Below are 25,765 nucleotides of genomic sequence, written 5' to 3'. Positions count from 1 at the left end.
ACCACAGAAATACAAATGATCATAAGAGACTGCTAGGAACAAATGTATGCCAACCAACTGGACAAACTAGAAAGAAATTTTGGGAAACATACTACCTTCCAGGACTAAATCAGGAAGAAATAGAAAATCTGAACAGACTACTTACTAGTAAGGAGATTGAATCAATAATCACAAACCTCCCTACAAACAAAAGTCCAGGACCAGACAACTTCACTGATGAATTCTACCAAACATTCAAAAAAGAATTAATACCAATCCTTCTCGAATTCTCCCAAAAAATAGAAGAGGAAGTAACACTTCCTGATACCAAAATCAGACAAGGATACCACAAGAAAATAAAATTACAGACCAAGATCCCTGATAAACGTAGATGTAAAAATCCTCAACAAAATATTAGTAAACTGAATTCAACAATATATAAAAAGGATCATACACCACAATCAAGTAAAATTTATTCCAGGGATGCAAGAATGGTTCAACATCGTGAAATCAATCAATGTCATATACCACATTAACAAAATGAAAGCTAAAAATCATATAATCATCTCAACAGATGCAGAAAAAGCATTTGACAAAATTCAACATCTGCTTATGATAAAAGCTCTCAACAAACTGGTTACATAGGGAATATACCTCAATAAAGGCCATATATGAGAAGCCCAGCTGACATCATACTCAATAGTGAAAATCTGAAAGCATTTCCTCTAAGAGCAGAAACATGACACGGATGCCCACTCTCGCCACTTTTATTCAGCATGGTATTGGAAGGCCTAGCCAGAGCAATTAGGCAAGAAAAAGAAATAAAAGGCATCCAAATTATAAAAGAAGGAAAACTGTCACTATTTGCAAATGAGATGATAGTGTATAGAGAAAACCCTAAAGACTCCACCAAAAAAACCTGTTATAACTAATAAATAAATTCAGTAAATTTGCAGGATATAAAATCAATATACAGAAATCTGTTACAGTTCTATACACTAATAATGAGCGACAAGAAAGAGAAAGAAAAGAATCCCATTTACCTGAAACCAAAAAATACCTAGAAGAAAATATAGGCAGTAAGCTCCTTGACATTGAACTTGGTGATAATTTTTTGTATTTGACACCAAAAGCAACAAAAGCAAAAATAAACAAGTGGGACTACATCAAACTAAAAAGCTCTGCACAGGAAAAAGACTATCAATAAAATAAGAAAGCCACCTACTAAATGGAACAAAATATTTGCAAATAATCTATCTGGTATGGTGTTAATATCCAAGATATATAAAAACTCATATAAGTCAACAGCAAAAAACCAAACAATTGTATTAAAAATGGGCAGAGGACCTGAAAGACAGTTTTCCAAAGAAGAGATCCAAATGCCCAACAGACACATGAAAGGATGCTCCATATCATTAGTCATCAGGGAAATGCAAATCAAAACCACAATAAGATACCACCTCACTTGTTAGAATGGGTATTATCAAAAAGAGAAGAAATAACAAGTGTTGGCAGGGATATGGAGAAAAGGGAATATCTGTACAATGTTGGTGGGAATGTAGAAATTGATGCAGCCACTATGGAAAATAGTATGGAGGTTCCTCAAAAAATTAAAAATAGAACTAGCATATGATCCAGCAATTCTACTTCTAGGTATATACCTGAAGAAAACAAAAAACTAACTGGAAAAGATATATCCAAACCCTTGTTCACTGCAGCACTATTTACAATAGCCAAGATATGGAAACAAACTAAATGTCCAGATGAATGGATAAAGAAGAAGTGGTCTATATATACAATGGAATTTTATTCAGCCATGAAAGAGATGAATACTTGCCACTTGTGACAATATGGATGGACCTCGAGGACATTATGTTAGGTGAAATAAGTCAGACATAGAAAGACAAATACCGTATGATCTCACTTATATGTGGAATCTGAAAAAAAAAAAACAAAACACATAGATACAGAGAACAGAATATTTGCCAAAGGTGGAGGTGCCGGAGGTGGGCAAAATAGGTGAAGGGAGTCAAAAGGTACAAACTGTCAGTTATTAAAAAAATCCTGAGGATGTAATATACAGCATGGAGAATATATTAGTTAATAATATTGTATTGCATATTTGAAAGTTGCTAGGAGACTAAATCGTAAAGGTACTCATCACAAGAAAAAAAAATCAGTGTCAAAAGAAATACTTAGTCTTCATGTTATTTCCCAATCTCTCTCTCAGCCATGCTGAAACGTGGAATTACCTAGGAGATATTCAGTATTTAAATTTAGAATGAACTAAAATTCTTCTTGCTTCAAAGCTGTAGTTATGACCCTTTAAGGCAATTAGACATCTCCCAAATCACTATAAATTATTGGTTTATGGTGAGTAGTAGTCTTTTTTTTTTTAAATTTTTGGCTGCGTTGGGTCTTCGTTGCTGCACGTGGGCTTTCTCTAGTTGTGGCGAGCGGGGGCTACTCTTCGTTGTGGTGTGCGAGCTCATTGCGGTGGCTTCTCTTGTTGTGGAGCATGGGCTCTAGGCGCGCAGGCTTCACTAGTTGTGGCATGCCCTAGAGCACGTGGGCTTCAGTAGTTGTGGCTCACGGGCTCTAGAGTGCAGGCTCAGTAGTTGTGGCACACGGGCTTAGTTGCTCTGTGGCATGTGGGATCTTCCCAGACCAGGGATCAAACCTGTGTCCCCTGCATTGGCAGGGGGATTCTTAACCACTGCACCACCAGGGAAGTCCTGAGTGGTAGTCTTTAAACATCATTTTTAGATAAGAATTGTCTGATGATTTCTGACTTGCTTTTGTTCCTAATAAATCTACCGAGTTATTTGTTGACATGGCAAATACCTCAAAGAGCAAGACTGGAAAAGGAAACCAGATACTTTACTCTCTCTAGTTATCTTTGCTCATGAGTTAGTTTTGTTCACGAGTTATTCAGCAACCTCTGGGTTCTTTTGATGACTGTGGTAGGGCTGTGCAAGATGATCTTCTGGCCCTTGGATCCCAAGTGAATGAAATGAGCAAACCAGGTAGACATATATGACAAAAAATTTCATCAAAATGGTGTTTGGCCTCTAGTGCTCCCACTCCAGTTTTATTCTTGCCACACTAATTTTGGTTTCTCTTCCTATGCAATGGTCCATTTCCTGAATGTTTGCTTGGTATTTGACAGATAAATATAATTTGATATACTTCAATAAAATGGTCAATTTCACAGTTTTGGAGAATACTTAATAGAGGTTATTTGTGCAATAATCATTTGCTAACAGAATTAAGTAGTCAGGTGTCTAAGAATGTAATTATTAAATACATACTTGCTCTTACTCTACTTCAACTTCTGAGTAATTTTTTAATGCTTCTGTCAAAATGACTTTTTTTCTAATCCTAGAGTAGCTTGTGTGATTTGTAAAGTAGCAAAGGGTTAAATCAGACTTTGATTATATGACTCCTTTTTGTTTATTTACTGTTTCTGGAGGAGCTAAGTCACTGTATCAGAGCTATTAGTTAAACCATCAACATGAAATTCTTTCTCTTCAAATTTTGAAAATTTTCTTCATTTTGACTAAGTTTTTTTGCAGCTGGCTAAAAATGAGTGCAAGCTATGTGCATTTATAGTTACACTTTTTAAAGGAGACCAACAAATATGGAAATTCTTGATTGTAGAATCAAAATTATTGCTGGAGGCCAGCAGGACACACTGACCATGTGTACCATTATAGGTCTGTCAGGATACCAGCCACTCTGTGGTTCCATTTTTCTGCTTTGATTTCAACATGCCTCCTTCCCCACCAATGTCAAAGTAAATAGAGAGGAAGTTCTGAGTGCAAAAGGCACCCCCCAACCTCCCCCCATACACCTCATGGAGCACTGTGCCCCTCCATGAGAAAACTGACATGCCACCAAATCCTGCTCTCCGCCTGCTCCCCACAACCTGGGAGGAAGGAGGGTTGGAGCTGGATGCAGGCCTCTGTGCAACCAGTAGGATTTTATGCCCACTATTGTGACATGGGCATTTAGAACCATCTTTTTTTCCTCTGAATCTCACATTATCAGCACCAATATAAAAACATTGGATTACCCAGTAACATGGGAACATAGTGTTCCATGATGTTAGGACATTCTGAAAACTTAGGGACATTCTGAAAGCTCCCCTAACCCTCAATATCTCCTTCAGTATCTTTGACAAAAGAATTAAACTGTTCCCTACATTTATGTGGCACTTCATAGTTGACAAAGCCTTTCCACTAGCATCATTCCATCTAATCTTCATGAAGCTGTAATGGGTTGGTAGAGTAATTTTTTAAAACAAAGGATAAAATGGGTTTAGAGAGGTTGAGTAATTTACTGAAGGTCACAAATAAGTGGTAGATCACTTGCTCTAAGTCTAGAGTCCTTTCCACAATATCAAACAAATTGTAGACATGGAAACAAATCACACTTTTAAAGATAGCTAAAACTCCTTAAAGGAATAAGCTTTTCATTACACATTTAGAGATGAAGCTCAAAGTGCAAATCTTCCCCTGAGAAAGCACTAACAAATGGGGACCATAGACTTTCACATGTTCAAAGAATTAATTCCAGGGTTATAGACTTAAGACATGGTAGTTAATAGAAAAGTTCTAGTTTGAAAAGATTTTTGCAAAAATGTACATCTCTATGTGTATATACATCTACTTAGAAAATCTATTGCTTTGGATGTTTGTGCCATTTCTTAGTTACCCTTTTTACACGCTGTGTCCACAACTGCTTTATTCCCATCCCTAGACTTCAAGCCACCGTATTATTTTTAATTACCTTAGGACTTATTTTCAGTCAGTTGTAATAACTAAGATCATTTAACCAATAAAGTACTTTCTTGAGTAAAAATTATAGACTTTTGGAATATGGTTCCAAGAGCAGTTCAATTTTCAGATTTACTATTCAAACCTCACATTTATCACATGTAGTATGAAACTGTAGTATAAAAACACTTCCCTTCACCTTAAAAATATGTGACATTTCCCTAAGAAATTCCCTGCATTTTAGAAGTTCTGGACCTTCTCCACTTATAAATCTGAGTGTATCCTTTCGCAGGCTACATGTAGTTTTTATTGTAGGGCTTTGCTACATTTCATAAAAAGGAAAATACAGACAGTAGAAGTACAGGTAGAAGACTTGGAGCACAATAGTCCATCACATGTATGTTGGGGAATAAGTATCATGAGGACTTTCTCAATGACTAAGGCTTCAAAGACTAAGGGTGGCAAAGATACAAAAAGTGCAAAAGGTCAAAAGAAATACCTTTCCTCAGTGGGAAAGATGACACGATTCAACATGAGTAGAATGATTAAGAAGGAGGGTTTATTGGACTCAATTACCCATATGATGGTTCATCTAGCTCTCACTTGAATTTTAAGCATTTGCTTAAAAAATGATTTCACATTAATTTTATTTCTTTTGGAAAGCCCCCATGTGTAATTTATTGGTAGTATCTCTGAAGAATAGAATTATTGATGATGTTTGGCTGATGTTTCAGATGATGGAGGAGCCGGGAGACTGCTACAAGTGAAGGCATGTGTATAGTCTCAAAATGTCAGGACGGTACGGACACTGAAACAGAAAATAAAAGATACTGATTGTTTTAATGTTTAGATAATATACACTCTTCCATGTGAGAGTACAAGGAGCACTCGATTTGTCTCTTTGAAAAGCTGTCTTTGTTTCCTGCTATTTCATTCCCATCCGTAATGCACTCAAGTCAAGTCAAGTAAAACGTCATCTCCTCTTTTCCTGTTGTGTTTTCTCCAACCTGAAGCTCTATTATATCCTGAATATGACTGCCATTTAGGCTTCATTATGTATTAGGTTTTCAAAATATAATTTTTGAGATCCCACATGCCTTGTATAATAAGGAATACAAAATAACAATGTGTAATGATATGTAATAAGTTCATGCTATTTGTCACATACTATGTAGATGCTTTTCATGTATTTTATCATTTAAACCTTTATTTAAACAACAATGCTAGGAGGCAGTTTCTAATATTATTTCCATTTTAGAGATTGTAGATACTGAGACTTGGAGAGACTTGTAACTTTCTTTAGATCACACATCTAGTGTGGGATCCTGGGATTTAAATCCAAATACAAAGTTGCACAAATTACAAGACGATAGGTAATGTGCCTAAAGGTGCTGATAATGTAATAAAGTTAAGACCATGTTGAAAGTTTAATAGAGCTTTGATAAAGAAATGTTTAAGGAGACTTAGAAGTAGAAAAAAAAGAATTGATTTGTACTGGGTGAGACTTTATTCTTGGAAACATCAGAAATGTTACATTTTACTGGAACTAATGTCCTTTCCAAAAACCATCTTCTGATGGGTAAATACTTTAGAAAAAGGTGGTCTTTGTATTTAAAAAAAATTATATATATGTATATGTGTGTGTGTATATATATAATATATATGAAAAATGTATGTAGATAATTTAGAAAGTAAAGGACAGTATAAAGAAGAAAGTAAAGATAACCTGTAATCCCACAGCCCAGAAATAATCAGTGTTAATATTTTCTTGAATTTTGATCAACTTTTTCTAAACATATTCAAGTTTTTATTGCTCTTCTTGAAAACTTGGAACCATATTGTATATATAAGTTTGTTTTCTCTACTCTATAGCCTAAAATTACATCAGGAGAATTTCCCAATTTAATGAAATCATTTCTTTTTAAATGGCTTCATTGATTTCTAGTACATGTTTGGAATTTATTTAACTATCCCCTTAATGTTAAACTTTTGGGATGTTTCCAATTTTTGATATTATAGATAATAGATGAACATGCTTAAACATATGTACATTTGCATATCTCATAATTTCTGTAGAATATATTCTCAGAAATGGCATTGCTGGGACATGGGATCTAAGTTTTATTTTTTTGTTTTGTTTTTTAAGGTTTCTGATACAAATGACCAAACTGCTTTCTAGAAAGAATGTAATCTGGTACTGTTTGGATGCTAGTTTCTTTCCTTCCTCAGTAATATTTATCAGACTAAGTGCCTAGTATGTGTTATGTGTATGGGTGCTAAAGAAATATTGTTTAAAATTGAAAACCTCATGAGAAGAAGTGTGAAGTTGCAGAAAAAGCAGGGACTATGGAACAAGAAGGGGAGAGTTAGGTAAAACTGCCTATTATTAATTGTGCCCCATATATAAATGCAAATGATAAAATTCTTCTCTTTAGGTGGTTGTAAAAGTTAAACGTTAGAGGTAGAAAATGGAACTGGCTTGTTTTCCTAAGCTTTGAAGAACATGTAAGATTTAAAGATTTAAAACAGCATTATGTACCCTTCCTCTTTGCAATAATTTTTATTTGTGAAAAATTATTTGTAAATGGAAAAAAGGAATAACAATAATAACATTTTAATGAAGAAAGTAATATCTGTATAGAAAATAATGCCTATATAGCTCCACCAGCTCCCATAATGAGTTTTTGGGATGTCTTGAATGTAATTTAAATTTATAGCTATTAATAGTCAACCGTTTTAGGTGGCCAGGCAGGGGCTGCAGTAACTCCATGTTATAATATGACTGTGTGTCTCATTCTTTTTCCTTGCAAAGGTGAGAGCTCTCTTGTAAAGAAGGCAGAGGGCTCTGATCATTCAGATTTGCTGTGACCAACATAATTTGGGTTCAACAAAACAGGCAATGCAAAGCATTTAGCTTCTCACAATGTGATCTTAAGTGTTCTACATGCAAAGATTGAACTGGGAATGGAAAACCAAGGTACTGCATCCTTGTCTTTCTCTCATCCTTCTACCTTTTTTTCTCTGTTAGTCAAACCGCACCATAAAAAGAAACTTAAAGTCTACCTCTTTCCTGAGCGAAGCAGGTCAAATCCTTCATTTATTTTTTCAAAGGGTAAAACATGGGTTATTAATGGATCCAGTGGAAACTTCTTAGCCATAAAATCAGCCACAAGTTTGGGGACAGAATCTTTACTTTTAAAGCCTGAAAAGGAAGTGACATCAATGTTAGATTCAGCCAGATATGAGGAGAATTGGAGAGGAGATTTTCCACATAGAATTTAAATGAAAGTTTATAAAACGTCCACAGACTACTATTACTGAGGTTAAGAGAGATGGTTTGTTTCAATATCCTTTTGCAGTGGTTTGACTTTTTAAAACAATCTCCCCAAACAAACTAGAGTCCTTGGTTATTATTTCTCTCATAGAGAAATCGTAGTACAGATGGTTATTCTCAAAGTGAAGAAGAAAATTTAACAACTGTCTAAATTTGGGCAGTGAGTGCAGACATAAATTATCGCTATGGATTTCCTGGATCCTCCTAGGTATTTCAGTGCATTGTGCAGTCACAAGTATCAAAAGAGATGATGCTGAAAGATCCTTGTTAGTTTATGGGGACTCATTAAAGTCTATCTTGGGACTTTCTGTGTGCATTAGTTCCACATCTAGTTGATTTGGAGCCTATAGATACAAAGGAATTTTAGTTTATTTTTAAACTACATTGCATTTTATTTTTTAAAATTAATTAATTAGTTAACTTTGGCTGTGTTTGGTCTTTGTTGCTGCGCGCGGGCTTTCTCTAGTTGCGGCGAGTGGGGGCTACTCTTCGTTGCGGTGCGCGAGCTTTTCATTGTGGTGGCTTCTCTTGTTGCAGAGCATGGGCTCTAGGCGCGCAGGCTTCAGTAGTTGTGGCATGCGGGCTCAGTTGTGGCTCGCAGGCTCTAGAACACAGGCTCAGTAGTTGTGGTGCACGGGCTTAGTTGCTCCGCGGCATGTGGGATCTTCCTGGACCAGGGATCAAACCCATGTCCCCTGCACTGGCAGGTGGATTATTAACCACTGCACCACCAGGGAAGTCCCTACATTGCATTTTAAAACCTGGCCTTGTCACTTGTAAAAAGGAAGAAATCCTGACGTTAGTAAGAATTTGGCCCTCAAGCCTAACTACGTACCACCAAAAACAGCTCCTTTCCAGGTACGTCCAGTCAACAGCAACATGGGGTTCATAGAGAGATTTTGGGCACTAGGAGGTATTCCTACAATGACGCTTACACCATATGCTTCTTGACAGCACAACAAGGCAGCCATCTGGAATAAAATTAATATGTAGCATCATTAAAGTGGATTTTCTGGTAGTCCCAACTTATGATACATGGTATCATGAAATATGGATCTAGCTAAATTGTGAGTGTGTGGCTGGAAGAGATTATGCCTTTTTCTTCATTCCCCATTATTTCCTAAAGCCACTAGGTGTGGCTTTGGAAAATGCCCAGAAAATATTTTTGAATGAGACAATAGATGAATGAATTTGTATGTTTGGTATGTACTTAAGTCTTCTTTAGAAAATAATGAAGAGGTAAATATCATTACATATATATAATCTGATTCCTCAAATAAAGGTAATGTTTATCATCACATGACCCCTGGGCAATCTGAGTTAGTTAACTCATTCTTCATTTACTTATTAAGTAAATATTTTGAACTCAGTACTTTGAACCAGGTATTTTGATGGTGAACAAGATACAAGGTCAATTACATCAACATTTCTCTCTTTCCCACTTCACAGTCTCCCTTTTTAATGGATCCCCATTTCTACCGCCCATTTCTAGTGGACACTTTTTTCCTAATTTGTGTACTTTATTTTTTTCCAGTTTTGTTGTAGTATGAATGACAAATGAAAATTATTTTTAGGTTGTACAACGTGATTTTTTAGGGTGAACAATGTGATTATTTAATATACATATGCCATGTGAAATGACTACCACAATCAAGTTAATTCACATTCATCACCTCACATAGCTACTACCTTTTTTTGTAGTGAGAACATCTGAGATCTACTCTCTTAGCAAATTTGAAGTATACAATACAGTAGTATTAACTATAATAACCATGCTGTACATGGAAGTCTCCAGAACTTACTCATAACTAAAAGTTTGTACTCTTTGACATCTACCCATTATTCCTCCCCCACTCCTCCAGACCCTGGCAACCACTGTTCTACTCAGTGGTTCTAAGAATTTGATTTTTTTAGTTTCCACATATAAGAGAGGTCATATAATATTTGTCTTTCTGTGTCTGCCTTATTTCACTTTGCATAATGTCCTGCAGGTTATTCCATGTTGTTGCAAATGGCAGGACTTCTTTTTTATGGCTGAATAATACTCATTCATATGAATTAATATTATATATATTATATATACATCACAATTTCTTTATCCATTCATCCATCAATGGACATTTATGTTGTTTCCATATCTTGGCTATTATGAATAATGCTGCAATGAACATGGGGGTGCAGATAGTGATTTCTATATTCTTTGGATATATACCCAGAAGTGGGATTGCTGGATCATATGGTAGTTCTATCTTAAATTTTTGGAGGAACCTTTATACTGCTTTTCATAATGGCTGTACCAGTTTTACATTCCCACCAACAGTGCACAAAATTCCCTTTTCTCCACACCATCTCCAACACTTGTTATTGCTTGTCTTTTGATAATAGCCACTCTAACAAGTACGAGGTAATATCTCTTTGTGGTTCTGATTTGCATTTCCCTGGTGATTAATGATGTTGAGCACCTTTCCATATAGTTGTTGGCCTAGAATGGGCATGTTTTAAATGTGCTTTTAACTCCGGTGTGAATTTACTTTAAACTACACCTATTACTCTGGAACTTGAAAAGAAAGCCTTTCCCCTCCAGTCAGGTTTTTAAGCAGGTTTGCAGTAAGAAAGTTGTTTAGGATCCCCCCCAAAATATATAATAATCAGTCCTTTGATTTTGGAGTATGACATTTGGAAGACCAGAGAACTTTAGAACATGTGGCTATCAGATATTTAAAACAGTCCAATTCCACAAGAGAAAATGGAGGGAAAACCATAGAAAGATGGCATAAGGAGAAAGGCTAGAGCCTTGGAAAAAGTTGGATTGTATTGGAACTTCAGTCATCTATGGCATATTGTCCCAGGTCAAGGCTGCAAAGAGCTTTACTCTTTAGGTGCTGCTTCCTACTACCAACACTGCTGGGACTTACTGGAGAACCTTAAAAGGGGGCTTTTTTTTTGTTGGTCTCCAGGGGTTTTTTCATTAGGATTCTAGAGAATTCTGGTTAGGTGAAATGTAGCTAGGGATGTGTTCTCTGTTGCAATTGATAATTGTAATTATTTGAAAGTAATATCATGTATATTTTAAAGATGATGTAAGTGCTGCAAGATTGCAAGCAGTACTGTATGTTGACGACACCAGCTGACATTTATTAAGAGCTTGCTACTGACAGGTGGCACGTGCTAAGTATTTTACATGTCTATCTCACTTAATCCAGAAACAACACTATGAGATACGTATCACTTAAATTTTTTTGATGGAAAAACCTGTTGACTTTTTAAAGTATTCAGTTCAACACACAGATTTGGATGCATATTATGTACCAGGCACTGTGCTGCCTGCTGTGGTAAAACAGGGCATATTTTCTGTTAATAAAATGATACAGAGCCTAAAGTTGCTCATTTTTTCTTTTGGCCAAAATATGATATCCATTAAAACCTATAAAAATTGTCAGACCATTTTTTGTTAAGAATGTGGGGGAAAAATCAAACTTGCCAACTTGAAAACAGAATTTATATTCTTTATATTGACTTGAGTTTGAATTTTTTGAATTAAAAATTAAAATAAATTTATGATGGCTCAATTAAAAAAACCCCTTCTGTCTCTAAAAAGGAAATAATACTTGTGACAGTTATACTTAACTGATGGAATGAGATTCCTCATAATAATAATTAAGCAATCCAGGTAACAAATAGGAGATGGAAAATTGCCATAATTTAAAAAATATTCTTTATATATAATGTTTATATTCTGCTGCATAAAAGTAGACTCTAGAATGCAGAAGCTGATACCTCAAGGCATTTCAGGGTACATACCATGGTGTCAAAACGACCGATGACTTCAAATGAAAAATCCACACCTCCACCACTCATTTCCTTTAGCACCTCCTCGATGGGTTTCTCATAGTCCCGAGGGTTGATGCATTCAGTGGCACCCACCTCTTTGGCCTTTACAAATTTGTCTTTGTTGATGTCCACTGCAATGATCCTGGCTGCTCCAGCTGCTTTACAGCCCATGATAACAGACAGGCCAACTCCTCCGAGGCCAAACACGGCACAGGTGGAGCCCTGGGTGACCTGTGTTTTCAGAAAATGCAAAAACAGATTAAGTAATGATTGTTAGGAAGAGCCTAAATTGTATAAAGTGCCATGCTTTTCCCTTGTCAGGAGCTACTCAAACTATGTCCATCTGTTATCAAAACTTCTTTTGGCTTCAGCTGCTTCATGTTTAAAATGAAGGGGTTGAATTAGATCAGTGGTTCTCAAATTTTGCTGGACATTAGACTCACCTGGGGAGCTTTGAAAAAAATCTGAACACCCAGGTCACAGCCCATAAGCAATGTATTTATTTAGTTATTTATTTTTTTAATTTATTTTTATTTAGTTATTTATTTTTGGCTGTGTTGGGTCTTCGTTTCTGTGCGAGGGCTTTCTCTAGTTGCGGCAAGCGGGGACCACTCTTCATCGCGGTGCACGGGCCTCTCACTATCGCGGCCTCTCTTGTTGGGAGCACAGGCTCCAGACGCGCAGGCTCAGTAGTTGTGGCTCACGGGCCTAGTTGCTCCGCGGCATGTGGGATCTTCCCAGACCAGGGCTCGAACCCGTGTCCCCTGCATTGGCAGGCAGATTCTCAACCACTGCGCCACCAGGGAAGCCCCCATAAGCAATTAAATCAGACTCTCTGCAGGTAAGACCAAGTCTCCAGGTGACTCCAATGGGAAACCCAAGCTGGGAGCCAGTGGACTGGATGATCTTTGAGCTCTAAATGCTAGTGACCCCCTCTTAAAGAGAATCTATTGATAGCCAGCTTCAGTCCATCACACATACACAAACACAATTTTGGGGAAATTAAATAATAAGTAGAAGAGAGGAGACTGAAAAAAAATAATCCAATTGAACCCTCAATAATTAACTCCTTGGTTCATTAACTTTCAGTAGTCATGACCAGTATAATGAGAGCAGAAATTAGCTGTGAATCATAGAAGAGTTATCCTCAGCTTAAAGCACACTTAACAGGGGAAATTTAACAGGTAATTTTAAGATAATACTGCTTGGGAACAGTGTGCTCTGAGTGGGTCTTTATGTCTGCTTTTTAAAATACACTAATGAAGAATAATGCAATGAAAAGCTAGTCTGTATTTTAATAATGGATGAAATTCATCATCACAAGTGCCCTTGGCTTCTGCTCTGTCTGTAGGTTCAGTTGGACCACCTGCTCAGATGATGCAATTGCACAGGGGACTTAGTGCTAGGGTCACAGAAATTTGGAAAACACGTGCTCTCAATTGTTTATCTTGCCTAAGGAACTGTTTAATAAACCTAGTCTGCTATAGTTAGCCTTCAGTGTGGGTGAAATGTTCCTCCTGTCCCAAGTAAACTTTCTGTGGGGTACAACACCACTTTTTTACCTTAGAAAAACATGAGGCTTGTGATTCTGATTTAAAAGTGCTGGTAATTATGTATTATGGTTTATGATTCAGCAGGAGTTTTGAGAAAGAGGCTAGTCACAGCTGTCATATTAACCAGTCGTGAGATTTTGGGCAAATAGCTTTATGTCTCTGGACCTCAGTTTCATAAAATGAAAGGATACTACTAGATTTCCAACCTTTTGGGAAGAGGAGCCTTTAAATAATTTCACCTTAAAATCTACCACTTCTGAAGTGTGTGTGTGTGTGTGTGTGTGTGTGTGTATTCGTGGCAGGGGTGGAGGTATAGCAATGGAATAAATGCTTCATGCATCATTGTAGCTTCTTTGCTTTCCTCATAGAGATCCATAGAGTGGGTATGTTGGTGACCCTCAGTTTGGAAGTATATCGGGATATCAGGTAAGGCTTTGAAATTTACTGTTGATCATAATTCTGGGAGTAGAAGATCCATGGACTAGATACTCCTCAAAGGCAACCCCTTCATTTCATTTACTTTTCCTGACTCAGAACTTAGTGGAAACTGCTGTGTATGGCTCATGTTGGTGCTAACTACAAAATGAATGACAAAATGAGCTCCCAGCTCTAAAATTTAGTAATCCCATAAAAAAACACATGTAGAAGAATAATTATTGAAAACATCTACTTTCTCTTAGTTAATTATCAACAGCTTTTCAATTGTGATTAACATTAATTTTCTAGGATGTGCTCTCAATTCCTTCTGAGGGCATTTTCTACTTATAATCAACACCCTCAATTCTATGGAGCATGTCAATGTTATTATGGTGGTGGGGGGAGAAGCTACCAGTAAATCTTTGTAGAATGATCTCTGATTCCTGTGAGAAACTGCTCTCCTTTTAGCTCCTGACAGTCTGAGTGTAGCTGGTTTTATCACCCATTGTAATTCCTACCTTGGCAACTTTGACTGCAGACCCATAACCAGTAGAAAATCCACAGCCAATGAGACAGACTTTCTCCAGCGGTGAGTCTGCATCAATCTTGGCCACTGACATCTCATCCACCACTGTGTACTGGGTGAAGGTGCTGGTGCCGATGAACTGGTAGATGGGCTTCCCTCTGCAGGTGAATCTGCTGGTACCATCCATAAGGGTCCCCCGAGGCTTGGTCACACTGGTCAGTGCAACACACAGGCACATGAGGGTATGAGACAGGAGTATAACTGATGTGCAAATTCCTTGGCTGCGTAAGGAGAGTATCAGAAACTTACTTGTTTTTCAGGCAGAAATTGCCTTCCGGGTGTTTACAAACACTGCACTTTCCACACTGGGGAACAAAGAGTGGGATGACTTTATCACCTGGGGAAGGGGTAAAACAAATTTCTTCTTAAATTTCTACCCAGGAATTAGTAGAGCTAGAGCTTAAAGCTTACACATATGTATTAGAGGCACTTGACTTTGAAAAGTCTCCAAGAATAGGGTCCAGTCAGTGCTATGTCTTGGTCATTGCCTGCCAGCATCGTTACCAGTTTGGGTTTATATATGCCTGAAGATGCCCAAAGAAAATGCAAATGTGGAAAACAACATGGAGTTTTAGAAGTGGTTCCACTGTGTTGATAGTTATCTTTTATTGTGTGCCCTTTCTCTTGAGGATTTTATATGTATCATCTCATTTAATCCTTAATAATTAAAACAAATATTCTCACTGTAAGTGTAAATATAAATTTAAGTTGTGAGCAGGCTGCCATAGTTCCACTAGATGATCCAGTATTTTGTAATAGTTTGGGGTACAATAACAGTGAGAATCTCAACAACTATTTCTTGGCTTTTCAAAGTGATTATGCTTATCTCTACTATGAAATGAGTCCTTTTTTTAAAAAAAATTCTTTTTTAAGGAAAACAAACAAAAATAGGACACATAAGAATTTAAGAAATGCCTTTGAAAACCTCAACCCTCAATAATAAGTTAGACACTTTCTTTTAGGATAAGAACTGACTTTCCAATGTTTGTAGCTGATAATTTGTGAATAGTTCATTTTTACTGCTATGGTGGAGGGAGCAGGGGTGAAAAGTAGGGGTGTCATTTATTATTAATAGATTTCTAACTAAAGGAAATACTGAGAGCTGAAACTCAAACCAGACAACTTATTTTATTATTTTCTCACAGGTCAGTTAAGTATTTGGTAAGCAGGGAGGTCAAATCTACTGGCTAAAGTGATTTTTTAGAATTAAAATTATTTATTTTTAATCATCTATACTACTTATCCAAAAGACTCAGAACATTTAATAGATAAACTTTATATGAGATGATAGCATGGAAATTTTCTATTTATTCACAGTTTACCTCTAAAAATATTTATCTGTATTAATACACAATAATATTAGGATAAAATAAATATTAAAGAAAAATAGTACTTGGTAACCAGTCACATTTAATCATGGTTAAAGGTAATAAAACAGATATTGTTTATGGCAGGATGCCTTCTGCTAGTTCTCTTTCATTTCCTGCCAACTAGTCTGTTCCGTTCATTCCGTGTTCAGGAAAGAAGGCCATATTGGAAGGGGAAATCAGTGAATGGGCTCCGCTTCCCACCTGAGAAGAGATCATGTTGATTCAGTCATGGCCTCACAATCCCCATTGTGTGAAGTCAGGACAGAACAGGTTCCATACACTGATCTAGAGGCTCAGGACACAGACATGTGTTTTCCCTTATCTCATTTGTAGTTTTCTTTGGACCTGATAGAAGACACTGCTTAGCAACACTAAAATGGGAATTAATTCATTATGAACTCCAACCTGGCAGGCACTGGGTCTTTTTTGATCCTCATGTATTCCCAGGATCTAACATGGTGGCTGACATCTAGTAGGTCCTCAAGAAATACTTGCTGAAGGAGAGAATACAGGAGTTCATGGATGCATACATGCCTGAGACAGGAAGGGAGGGAGGAAAGGAAGAGACCTCCGGTCAAGTCCTAGCTCAGCCTTGAGCAAGTTCTTTCATCTCTTATTACTTCAGTGTCATCATCCAGGCTGGATCATCTTGGAGTCCTGAACCAAAGCACATTCCCCAACTGTGAATTCTGTACCTGGTTTTACTGTAGTCACCCCTTCTCCAATACTCTCCACAATGCCGGCTGCCTCATGGCCTATGATCGCAGGAAGAGGTGTGAACAAAGATCCATTAATCGCATGGTCATCTGAGCGACAGACTCCTGTGGCCACCATCTACAGGGTAAAGGGAGGATGATTAGATTCAGAAAAGATTATGACCCTCACTCAGATGGACTTAACATACCCAGTTTCCTGAATTTGCGCTAAAGAGTTTTCACGGGTTTTACTGATAATTCCTACTCTTCCCAAATACAGATTCAATTTATACCCAAGATTATTCAGCCTAAAACCCTCCTCTACTTTCCTTTCATGCATTAAACAATTTGGAATAATCGGTGAAATAATTGTTTCTGAAATATTTAAGTCATATAATATACAAGGAGGCCATCGTTTGTATAGAAGTAGGAAATGCAGATTAGCACCAAGAAAATAGTTACTTAAATGCTACCATCTAATGCTAATTGATTTAAAATCTGGATATATATTCCTTTGCACTTATTTTTCTGTATTAACACATAAATTCTTTTTTATTTTACTAGGTTTATACTGTATATACTCTTTGGTCTCTTTTTTTTTTTTTTTTAATCAGTCATCAATTTTATACACATCAGTGTATACATGTCAATCGCAATCGCCCAATTCAACACACCGCCATCCCCACCCCACCGCGGTTTTCCCCCCTTGGTGTCCACACGTTTATTCTCTACATCTGTGTCTCAACTTCTGCCCTGCAAACTGGTTCATCTGTTCAATTTTTCTAGGTTCCACATACATGCGTTAATATACGATATTTGTTTTTCTCTTTCTGACTTACTTCACTCTGTATGACAGTCTCTAGATCCATCCACGTCTCAACAAATGACTCAATTTCATTCCTTTTTATGGCTGAGTAATATTCCATTGTATATATGTACTACAACTTCATTATCCATTCGTCTGTCGATGGACATTTAGGTTGCTTCCATGACCTGGCTATTATAAATAGTGCTGCAATGAACACTGGGGTGCATGTGTCTTTTTGAATTATGGTTTTCTCTGTGTATATGCCCAGTAGTGGGATTGCTGGATCATATGGTAATTCTATTTTTAGTTTTTTAAGGAACCTCCATATTGTTCTCCATAGTGGCTGTATCAATGTACATCCCCACCAACAGTGCAAGAGGGTTCCCTTTTCTCCACACCCTCTCCAGCATTTGTTGTTTGTAGATTTTCTGATGGTGCCCATTCTAACTGGTGTGAGGTGATACCTCATTGTAGTTTTGATTTGCATTTCTCTAATAATTAGTGATGTTGAGCATCTTTTTATGTGCTTCTTGGCCATCTGTATGTCTTCCTTGGAGAAATGTCTATTTAGGTCTTCTGCCCATTTTTGGATTGGGTTGTTTGTTTCTTTAATATTGAGCTGAATGAGCTGTTCATATATTTTGGAGATTAATCTTTGTCCGTTGATTCATTTGCAAATGTTTTCTCCCATTCTGAGGGTTGTCTTTTCATCTTGTTTATGGTTTCCTTTGCTGTGCAAAAGCTTTGAGGTTTCCTTAGGTCCCATTTGTTTATCTTTGTTTTTATTTCCATTACTCTAGGAGGTGGATCAAAAAAGATCTTGCTGTGATTTATGTCAATGAGTGTTCTTCCTATGTTTTCCTCTAAGAGTTTTATAGTGTCCAGTCTTACATTTAGGTCTCGAATCCATTTTGAGTTTATGTTTGTGTATGGTGTTAGGGAGTATTCTAATTTCATTCTTTTACATGTAGCTGTCCAGTTTTCCCAGCACCACTTACTGAAGAAACTGTCTTTTCTGCATCGTATATCTTTGCCTCCTTTGTCATAGATTAATTGACCATAGGTGCGTGGGTTTATCTCTGGACTTTCTATCTTGTTCCATTGATCTATGTTTCTGTTTTTGTGCCAGTACCATATTGTCTTGATTACTGTAGCTTTGTAGTATAGTCTGAAGTCAGGGAGTCTGATTCCTCCAGCTCCGTTTTTTTCCCTCAAGACTGCTTTGGCTATTCAGGGTCTTTTGTGTCTCCATACAAATTTTAAGATGATTTGTTCTAGCTCCGTAAAAACTGCCATTGGTAATTTGATAGGGATTGCATTGAATCTGTAGATTGCTTTGGGTAGTATAGTCATTTTCACAATGTTGATTCTTCCAATCCAAGAACATGGTATATCTCTCCATCTGTTGGTATCATCTTTAATTTCTTTCATCAGTGTCTTATAGTTTTCTGCATACAGGTCTTTGGTCTCCCTAGGTAGGTTTATTCCTAGGTATTTTATTCTTTTTGTTGCAGTGGTAAATGGGAGTGTTTCCATAATTTCCCTTTCAGATTTTTCATCATTAGTGTATAGGAATGCAAGAGATTTCTGTGCATTAATTTGGTATCCTGCAACTTTACCAAATTCATTGATTAGCTCTAGTAGTTTTCTGGTGGCATATTTAGGATTCTCTATGTATAGTATCATGTCATCTGCAAACAGTGACGGTTTTACTTCTTCTTTTCTGATTTGGATTCCTTTTATTTCTTTTTCTTCTCTGATTGCCGAGGCTAGGACTTCCAAAACTATGTTGAATAATAGTGGTGAGAGTGGACATCCTTGTCTCGTTCCTGATCTTAGAGGAAATGCTTTCAGTTTTTCACCATTGAGAATGATGTTTGCTGTGGGTTTGTCATTTATGGCCTTTATTATGTTGAGGTAGGTTCCCTCTGTGCCCACTTTCTGGAGAGTTTTTATCATAAATGGGTGTTGAATTTTGTCAAAAGCTTTTTCTGCATCTATTGAGATGATCATATGGTTTTTATTCTTCAATTTGTTAATATGGTGTATCACATTGATTGATTTGCGTATATTGAAGAATCCTTGCATCCTTGGGATAAATCCCACTTGATCGTGGTGTATGATTCTTTTAATGTGTTGTTGGGTTCTGTTTGCTAGTATTTTGTTGAGGATTTTTGCATCTATAGTCATCAGTGATATTGGTCTGTAATTTTCTTTTTTTGTAGTATCTTTGTCTGGTTTTGGTATCAGGGTGATGGTGGCCTCATAGAATGAGTTTGGGAGTGTTCCTTCCTCTGCAATTTTTTGGAAGAGTTTGAGAAGGATAGGTGTTAGCTCTTCTCTAAATGTTTGATAGAATTCACCTGGGAAGCCACGTGGTCCTGGACTTTTGTTTGTTGGAAGATTTTTAATCACAGTTTCAATTTCATTACTTGTGATTGGTCTGTTCATATTTTCTATTTCTTCCTGGTTCAGTCTTGGAAAGTTATACTTTTCGAAGAATTTGTCCATTTCTTCCAGGTTGTCCATTTTATTGTCATAGAGTTGCTTGTAGTAGTTTCTTAGGATGCTTTGTATTTCTGCGGTGTCTGTTGTAACGTCTCCTTTTTCATTTCTAATTTTATTGATTTGAGTCCTCTCCCTCTTTTTCTTGATGAGTCTGTCTAATGGCTTATCAATTCTGTTTATCTTCTCAAAGAACCAGCTTTTAGTTTTATTGATCTTTGCTATTGTTTTCTTTGTTTCTATTTCATTTATTTCTGCTCTGATCTTTATGATTTCTTTCCTTCTGCTAACTTTGGGTTTTGTTTGTTCTTCTTTCTCTAGTTCCTTTAGGTGTGTAAGGTTGTTAGATTGTTTACTTGAGATTTTTCTTGTTTCTTAAGGTAGGCTTGTATAGCTATAAACTTCCCTCTTAGAACTGCTTTTGCTGCATCCCATAGGTTTTGGATCATCGTGTTTTCATTGTCATTTGTCTCTAGGTATTTTTTGATTTCCTCTGATTTCTTCAGTGATCTCTTGTTTATTTAGTAACGTATTGTTTAGCCTCCATGTGTTTGTGTTTTTTACGTTTTTTTCCCTGTGATTCATTTCTAATCTCATAGCATTGTGGTCAGAAAAGATGCTTGATATGATTTCAATTTTCTTAAATTTACAGAGGCTTGATTTGTGACCCAAGATGTGATCTATCCTGGAGAATGTTCCATGCGCACTTGAGAAGAAAGTGTAATCTGCTGTTTTTGGATGGAATGTCCTATAAATATCAATTAAGTCTATCTGGTCTATTGTGTCATTTAAAGCTTGTGTTTCCTTACTTATTTTCATTTTGGATGATCTGTCCATTGGTGTAAGTGAGGTGTTAAAGTCCCCCACTATTATTGTGTTACTGTCGATTTCCTCTTTTATAGCTGTTAGCAGTTGCCTTAGGTATTGAGGTGCTCCTATGTTGGGTGCATATATATTTATAATTGTTATATCTTCTTCTTGGATTGATCCCTTGATCATTATGTAGTGTCCTTCTTTGTCTCTTGTATCATTCTTTATTTTAAAGTCTATTTTATCTGATATGAGTATAGCTACTCCAGCTTTCTTTTGATTTCCATTTGCATAGAATATCTTTTTCCATCCCCTCACTTTCAGTCTTTATGTGCCCCTAGGTCTGAAGTGGGTCTCTTGTAGACAGCATATATATGGGTCTTGTTTTTGTATCCATTCAGCAAGCCTGTGTCTTTTGGTTGGAGCATTTAATCCATTCACGTTTAAGGTAATTATCAATATGTATGTTCCTATGACCATTTTCTTAATTGTTTTGAGTTTGTTTTTGTAGGTCCTTTTCTTCTCTTGTGTTTCCCACTTAGAGAAGTTCCTTTAGCATTTGTTGTAGAGCTGGTTTGGTGGTGCTGAATTCTCTTAGCTTTGGCTTGTCAGTAAAGCTTTTGATTTCTCCATCAAATCTAAATGAGATCCTTGCCGGGTAGAGTAATCTTGGTTGTAGGTTCTTCCCTTTCATCACTTTAAGTATATCATGCCACTCCCTTCTGGCTTGTAGAGTTTCTGCTGAGAAATCATCTGTTAACCTTATTGGAGTTCCCTTGTATGTTATTTGTCGTTTTTCCCTTGCTGCTTTCAATAATTTTTCTTTGTCTTTAATTTTTGCCAATTTGATTACTATGTGTCTCAGTGTGTTTCTCCTTGGGTTTATCCTGTATGGGACTCTCTGTGCTTCCTGGACTTGGGTGGCTATTTCCTTTCCCATGTTAGGGAAGTTTTCGACTACAGTCTCTTCAAATATTTTCTCTGGTCCTTTCTCTCTCTCTTCTCCTTCTGGGACCCCTCTAATGCGAATGTTGTTGCGTTTAATGTTGTCCCAGAGGTCTCTTAGGCTGTCTTCATTTCTTTTCATTCTTTTTTCTTTATTCTGTTCGCAGCAGTGAATTCCACCATTCTGTCTTCCAGGTCACTTATCCGTTCTTCTGCCTCAGTTATTCTGCTATTGATTCCTTCTAGTGTAGTTTTCATTTCAGTTATTGTATTGTTCATCTCTGTTTGTTCTTTAATTCTTCTAGGTCTTTGTTAAACATTTCTTGCATCTTCTCGATCTTTGCCTCCATTCTTATTCCGAGGTCCTGGATCATCTTCACTATCATTATTCTGAATTGTTTTTCTGGAAGGTTGCCTATCTCCACTTCATTTAGTTGTTTTTCTGGGGTTTTTTCTTGTTCCTTCATCTGGTATATAGCCCTCTGCCTTTTCATCTTGTGTATCTTTCTGTGAATGTGGTTTTTGTTCCGCAGGCTGCAGGATTGTAGTTTTTCTTGCTTCTGCTGTCTGCCCTCTGGTGGTTGAGGCTATCTAAGAGGCTTGATGGGAGGCTCTGGTGGTGGGTAGAGCTGACTGTTGCTGTGGTGGTCAGAGCTCAGTAAAACTCTTTGGTCTCTTTTTAAAAAATTTAACAATTTATACTTACAACTTTCCTTGGCAACGAATGTAATTCCACTGTCTGGATAACCATATGAAAAGTGCCTCTTAATGGTTTTTGGTTATTTTCATTGTTACTCTCTGAAATTTTTAAACCTAAGATTAAATAGAAATGGAAGAAAGTTTTACCTTAATACGAACTTCATAGGCCTTAGGGGGTGCAACCTCCACCTCCTCAATGGAAAATGGTTTTTTGAGCTCCCATAGCACAGCTGCTTTGCATTTTATTACCTGAAAATTGAACAGAAAGATGATACCAGGTTTTCCCCACCCTTGAAGTTAGGGGTTGTGTCTTTTACCTTTTTACGTGCAACATCTAGCCCCATGTCTGGAACCTAACATTGTTCCACAGAAATGAAAACCTTTGATTTGCAAAAAGAATAATAGTACCTCTTTCTAAAAATGTGTAAAGCAATACCACAAGGAAAGAGAAACAGAATTAACTATAGTGAGACATTGAGATAAAATGGAATATATTCTTTTATGAAGAAAGAACACCATGGGTTTTTTTTTTTTCTCTAAGGATTGTTTATTGCTTCTATTTCCTAATGTGGTCCTGAAATTGGTTGTTTACCCAAAACTGTTGGCTCGTATGTGAAGTTCTAAATCACTGTCACTTTGCTGACAGATTCAGTGTCTGTTCACATGACACTGATTTCTCCCTTGCTCAGTTCTGCACTTAAGCCAAAATGATCTGAGTTTATGATTCCAATTATGGACTTGCCTCCCTGCCTAGGGTTTCTCTCTCTCTAATTGCCTGTTCCTTTGATTTTCTCTCTACACTTGTTCTATGTGCTATTTGTTTGCATCGCTTATTTGAAAGTTAGCTTTGGCAGCTCTGTTTTGTTATATAATTTGTGTATAGGGATTTCTTCCAGATTACACTTGAGCTCAAAATTTTAGAGGTTAAAACGCTACACACACACAACACACGCATGTATTTAAAAATGGGACAACTGTGTATTTGACTTTCTAGCTAGCATAGCTTACTTACAGGTGTTCTTACAGATAAAAGTTGAACACATTTTTAGTGCTTGGGAATGTAGTATAAGACTTGTGTTCATTTTTGCAAAGCTTGTATAGTTGACAGTTTTTTCTAGAGAGAATTAACATATTGCAAATACGATAAAAATTCAATTGAAATTTATCTGATAATTTATTTTCATTATTTGTATGCCAAATCCTTCTACTTTGCAAAGTGTTTGTCATGGTCAATTCCACAATAAATATAAGAGTACTTGGAAATAATACACTAATGGTAGATGGGTGTTGATTATTGGGTGCCAGTGATGTAGCAGGCACAAGTGGCTGTGCTGGGTGAGTTATTGATACATGTTTGACTTTTAAACTTCACAGGGCAGTATTATTGAATTATTAGTCTTATTTTACAGATGAAAAGATTGAGGCTCAACTGACTTAGTAATTGACTAAGCACTTTTCCCAGAATCACGAAGCTGGGTGTCCAAAGAATTAACATCATTTTATCTTTTCACTACTTGATGGTAGTAAAAGATTAACAAAAGATTAGAGGTTAGATAGCAATAACAACAGTAATAACAGTGACTAATATTTATTAAATTATTTCTATGTACCAGGCACTATTTTCAATGCTTTCCAGTATGAAAAAATTTAATATGAATTTATTAAATTCTCACAACCACCTTATGAAAGTAGGTATTATTATTGTTGCCATTTAGCATTTGAAGAACATACAGTGCAGGAAGGGTAAACATAAATGAAGTGTTATCATATAGCTAAAAGTTATTGATGTTACACCTGAGGAGTGAGGATTGATTGCCTATAATTTATAATTATCATTAATACATTTGGTTTACCCTTTTGATCTCTGTGAACTCTTTCAAGCTGAGTTTTGGAAAATTTAATTTTTCTTTTTCTTTACTATTCTTCATTTGAAATGTAATATGCCACTGTAAATGCTAATCAGTAATGGATGAAAATAAAGTTAGAATAAGAAAACTGACAATTGGTTACCCATTAGATTTCCAACCAATCTCATTGATATAGACCTTCTGTGTGTCACACACACAGAAAGTGTGTGTAGAAACCTCAGAATCTTTCAGTTGAGTCATCATAGCAAGATATTATATTGTGCAATCAACTCCTAACACAGCAAACCTACTGGAAACAGTTACACAGGCTTTTGCCGTGAAGAAGTTAAACAACATGAATTGATTGTACTGAATAACCACATGTATTTCTCTGCACCTGTAAGCACATTGAACAAATAAACATGAATCTATGGAAGACTTAGAACCAAATATCTCTGTTCCCAGTGCTAATATGTGGTTCAAACTGTATCAGTATTAACTTTGTTTGTTTTAAATCACATTGACTTTTACATGAAGAAGATGTCGTTCTATAGCAATGGTCCCCAACATTTTGGCACCAGGGACTGGTTTCGTGGAAGAAAATTTTTCCACGGGCCAGGGGGTGGGGGAAGGGGGATGGTTTAGGGGGTAATTCGAGCGACGGGGAGCAGCAGATGAAGCTTCACTCGCTGGCCTGCCTTTCACCTCCTGCTGTGAGGCCAGGTTTCTAAGCAGCCCAGGGGTTGGGGACAACTGTTCTATAGGATTTCTATGGAAATTTCCTGAATTGTGCCGTAATAGGACCCTTTTAAATCATAATTTGCATGTTGATGTTGGTTTGTTTAGTCTTGATGGTTCTAATGCTTTGAGATCAATAAAAGTTTTGTCACACTTTACTGTATTCATAAAAAGAATATGATTATAAAGAATAACATTCATATTATGGTATCTTAACATAAAGATAACTTCTTGATAAAAACATTTCATTTCTAACTTTAGATTTGAAAATTACTCGATTGGATGTACTACTTCACATTTATTTAATATATGAAATATAGACTGTAATAGGTATAATGCTATACATTTTGTTAAAGATATTTAGGTATTGTCCATCTCAGTTGTAGTTTAATATACCTTGTATATTGAAGCATATGTTCTATGTTGTATTTCAGTACATATTATTTCTAATTTATATATGAATTTTAAGTTATTCATTAACTACTGTATCTCTTTGTGTATTATATTAATTAGAATATAATTCCAAAAGTAAAAAAAATTGCCTTACTTTTCCTGCTGTACTCATGTTTCTGCTTTCTCTGCAGGCCAGGAGACGTGAATTCTTACAGACTCTTCCCTGCTTAAGTATGTACAACAGATATATTGCACAGATTATTGTTTGCTTGGATAATGCCCAATTCTACACATGTGATCCGGGATCTTTAAGCCCCGCCCATAAGCTTATCTTTGACCAAGTCAAATCAGGAAGAACAGGGCACTCAAACACTGACTGTTTGCAATATGCTGATTTCAGATAACATCTTGATTTCGTCAGGTTAAATATTTCCCTAGATATATCTTTTTCCTGGATTACGTATTTCTCCTCTCTCA

The 25,765-nt window shown here is 36.5% G+C and overlaps 1 protein-coding gene across 1 annotated transcript; it reads right to left on the bottom strand.

The window, feature by feature from the left end:
* Positions 1-5,457: 5,457 nt before the first annotated feature.
* On the bottom strand, positions 5,458-25,515 carry LOC133092399 (alcohol dehydrogenase E chain). The gene is made up of 9 exons (XM_061191696.1): positions 25,443-25,515; positions 22,458-22,559; positions 16,544-16,682; positions 14,728-14,815; positions 14,411-14,630; positions 11,893-12,153; positions 8,927-9,062; positions 7,821-7,959; positions 5,458-5,565 (listed from the first exon to the last, which is right to left on the bottom strand). Exons 1-9 carry the CDS (start codon positions 25,458-25,460, stop codon positions 5,541-5,543), a joined length of 1,128 nt encoding a protein of 375 aa, XP_061047679.1. The 5' UTR covers positions 25,461-25,515; the 3' UTR covers positions 5,458-5,540.
* Between the last annotated feature and the right edge of the window lie 250 nt (positions 25,516-25,765).

Source organism: Eubalaena glacialis, chromosome 5, assembly GCF_028564815.1.
Source record: "Eubalaena glacialis isolate mEubGla1 chromosome 5, mEubGla1.1.hap2.+ XY, whole genome shotgun sequence".
Classification (NCBI taxonomy): Eukaryota; Metazoa; Chordata; class Mammalia; order Artiodactyla; family Balaenidae; genus Eubalaena; species Eubalaena glacialis.
The sequence above is the reverse complement of the archived record's forward strand: the minus strand, read 5'-3'. Positions and strand labels throughout refer to the sequence as shown.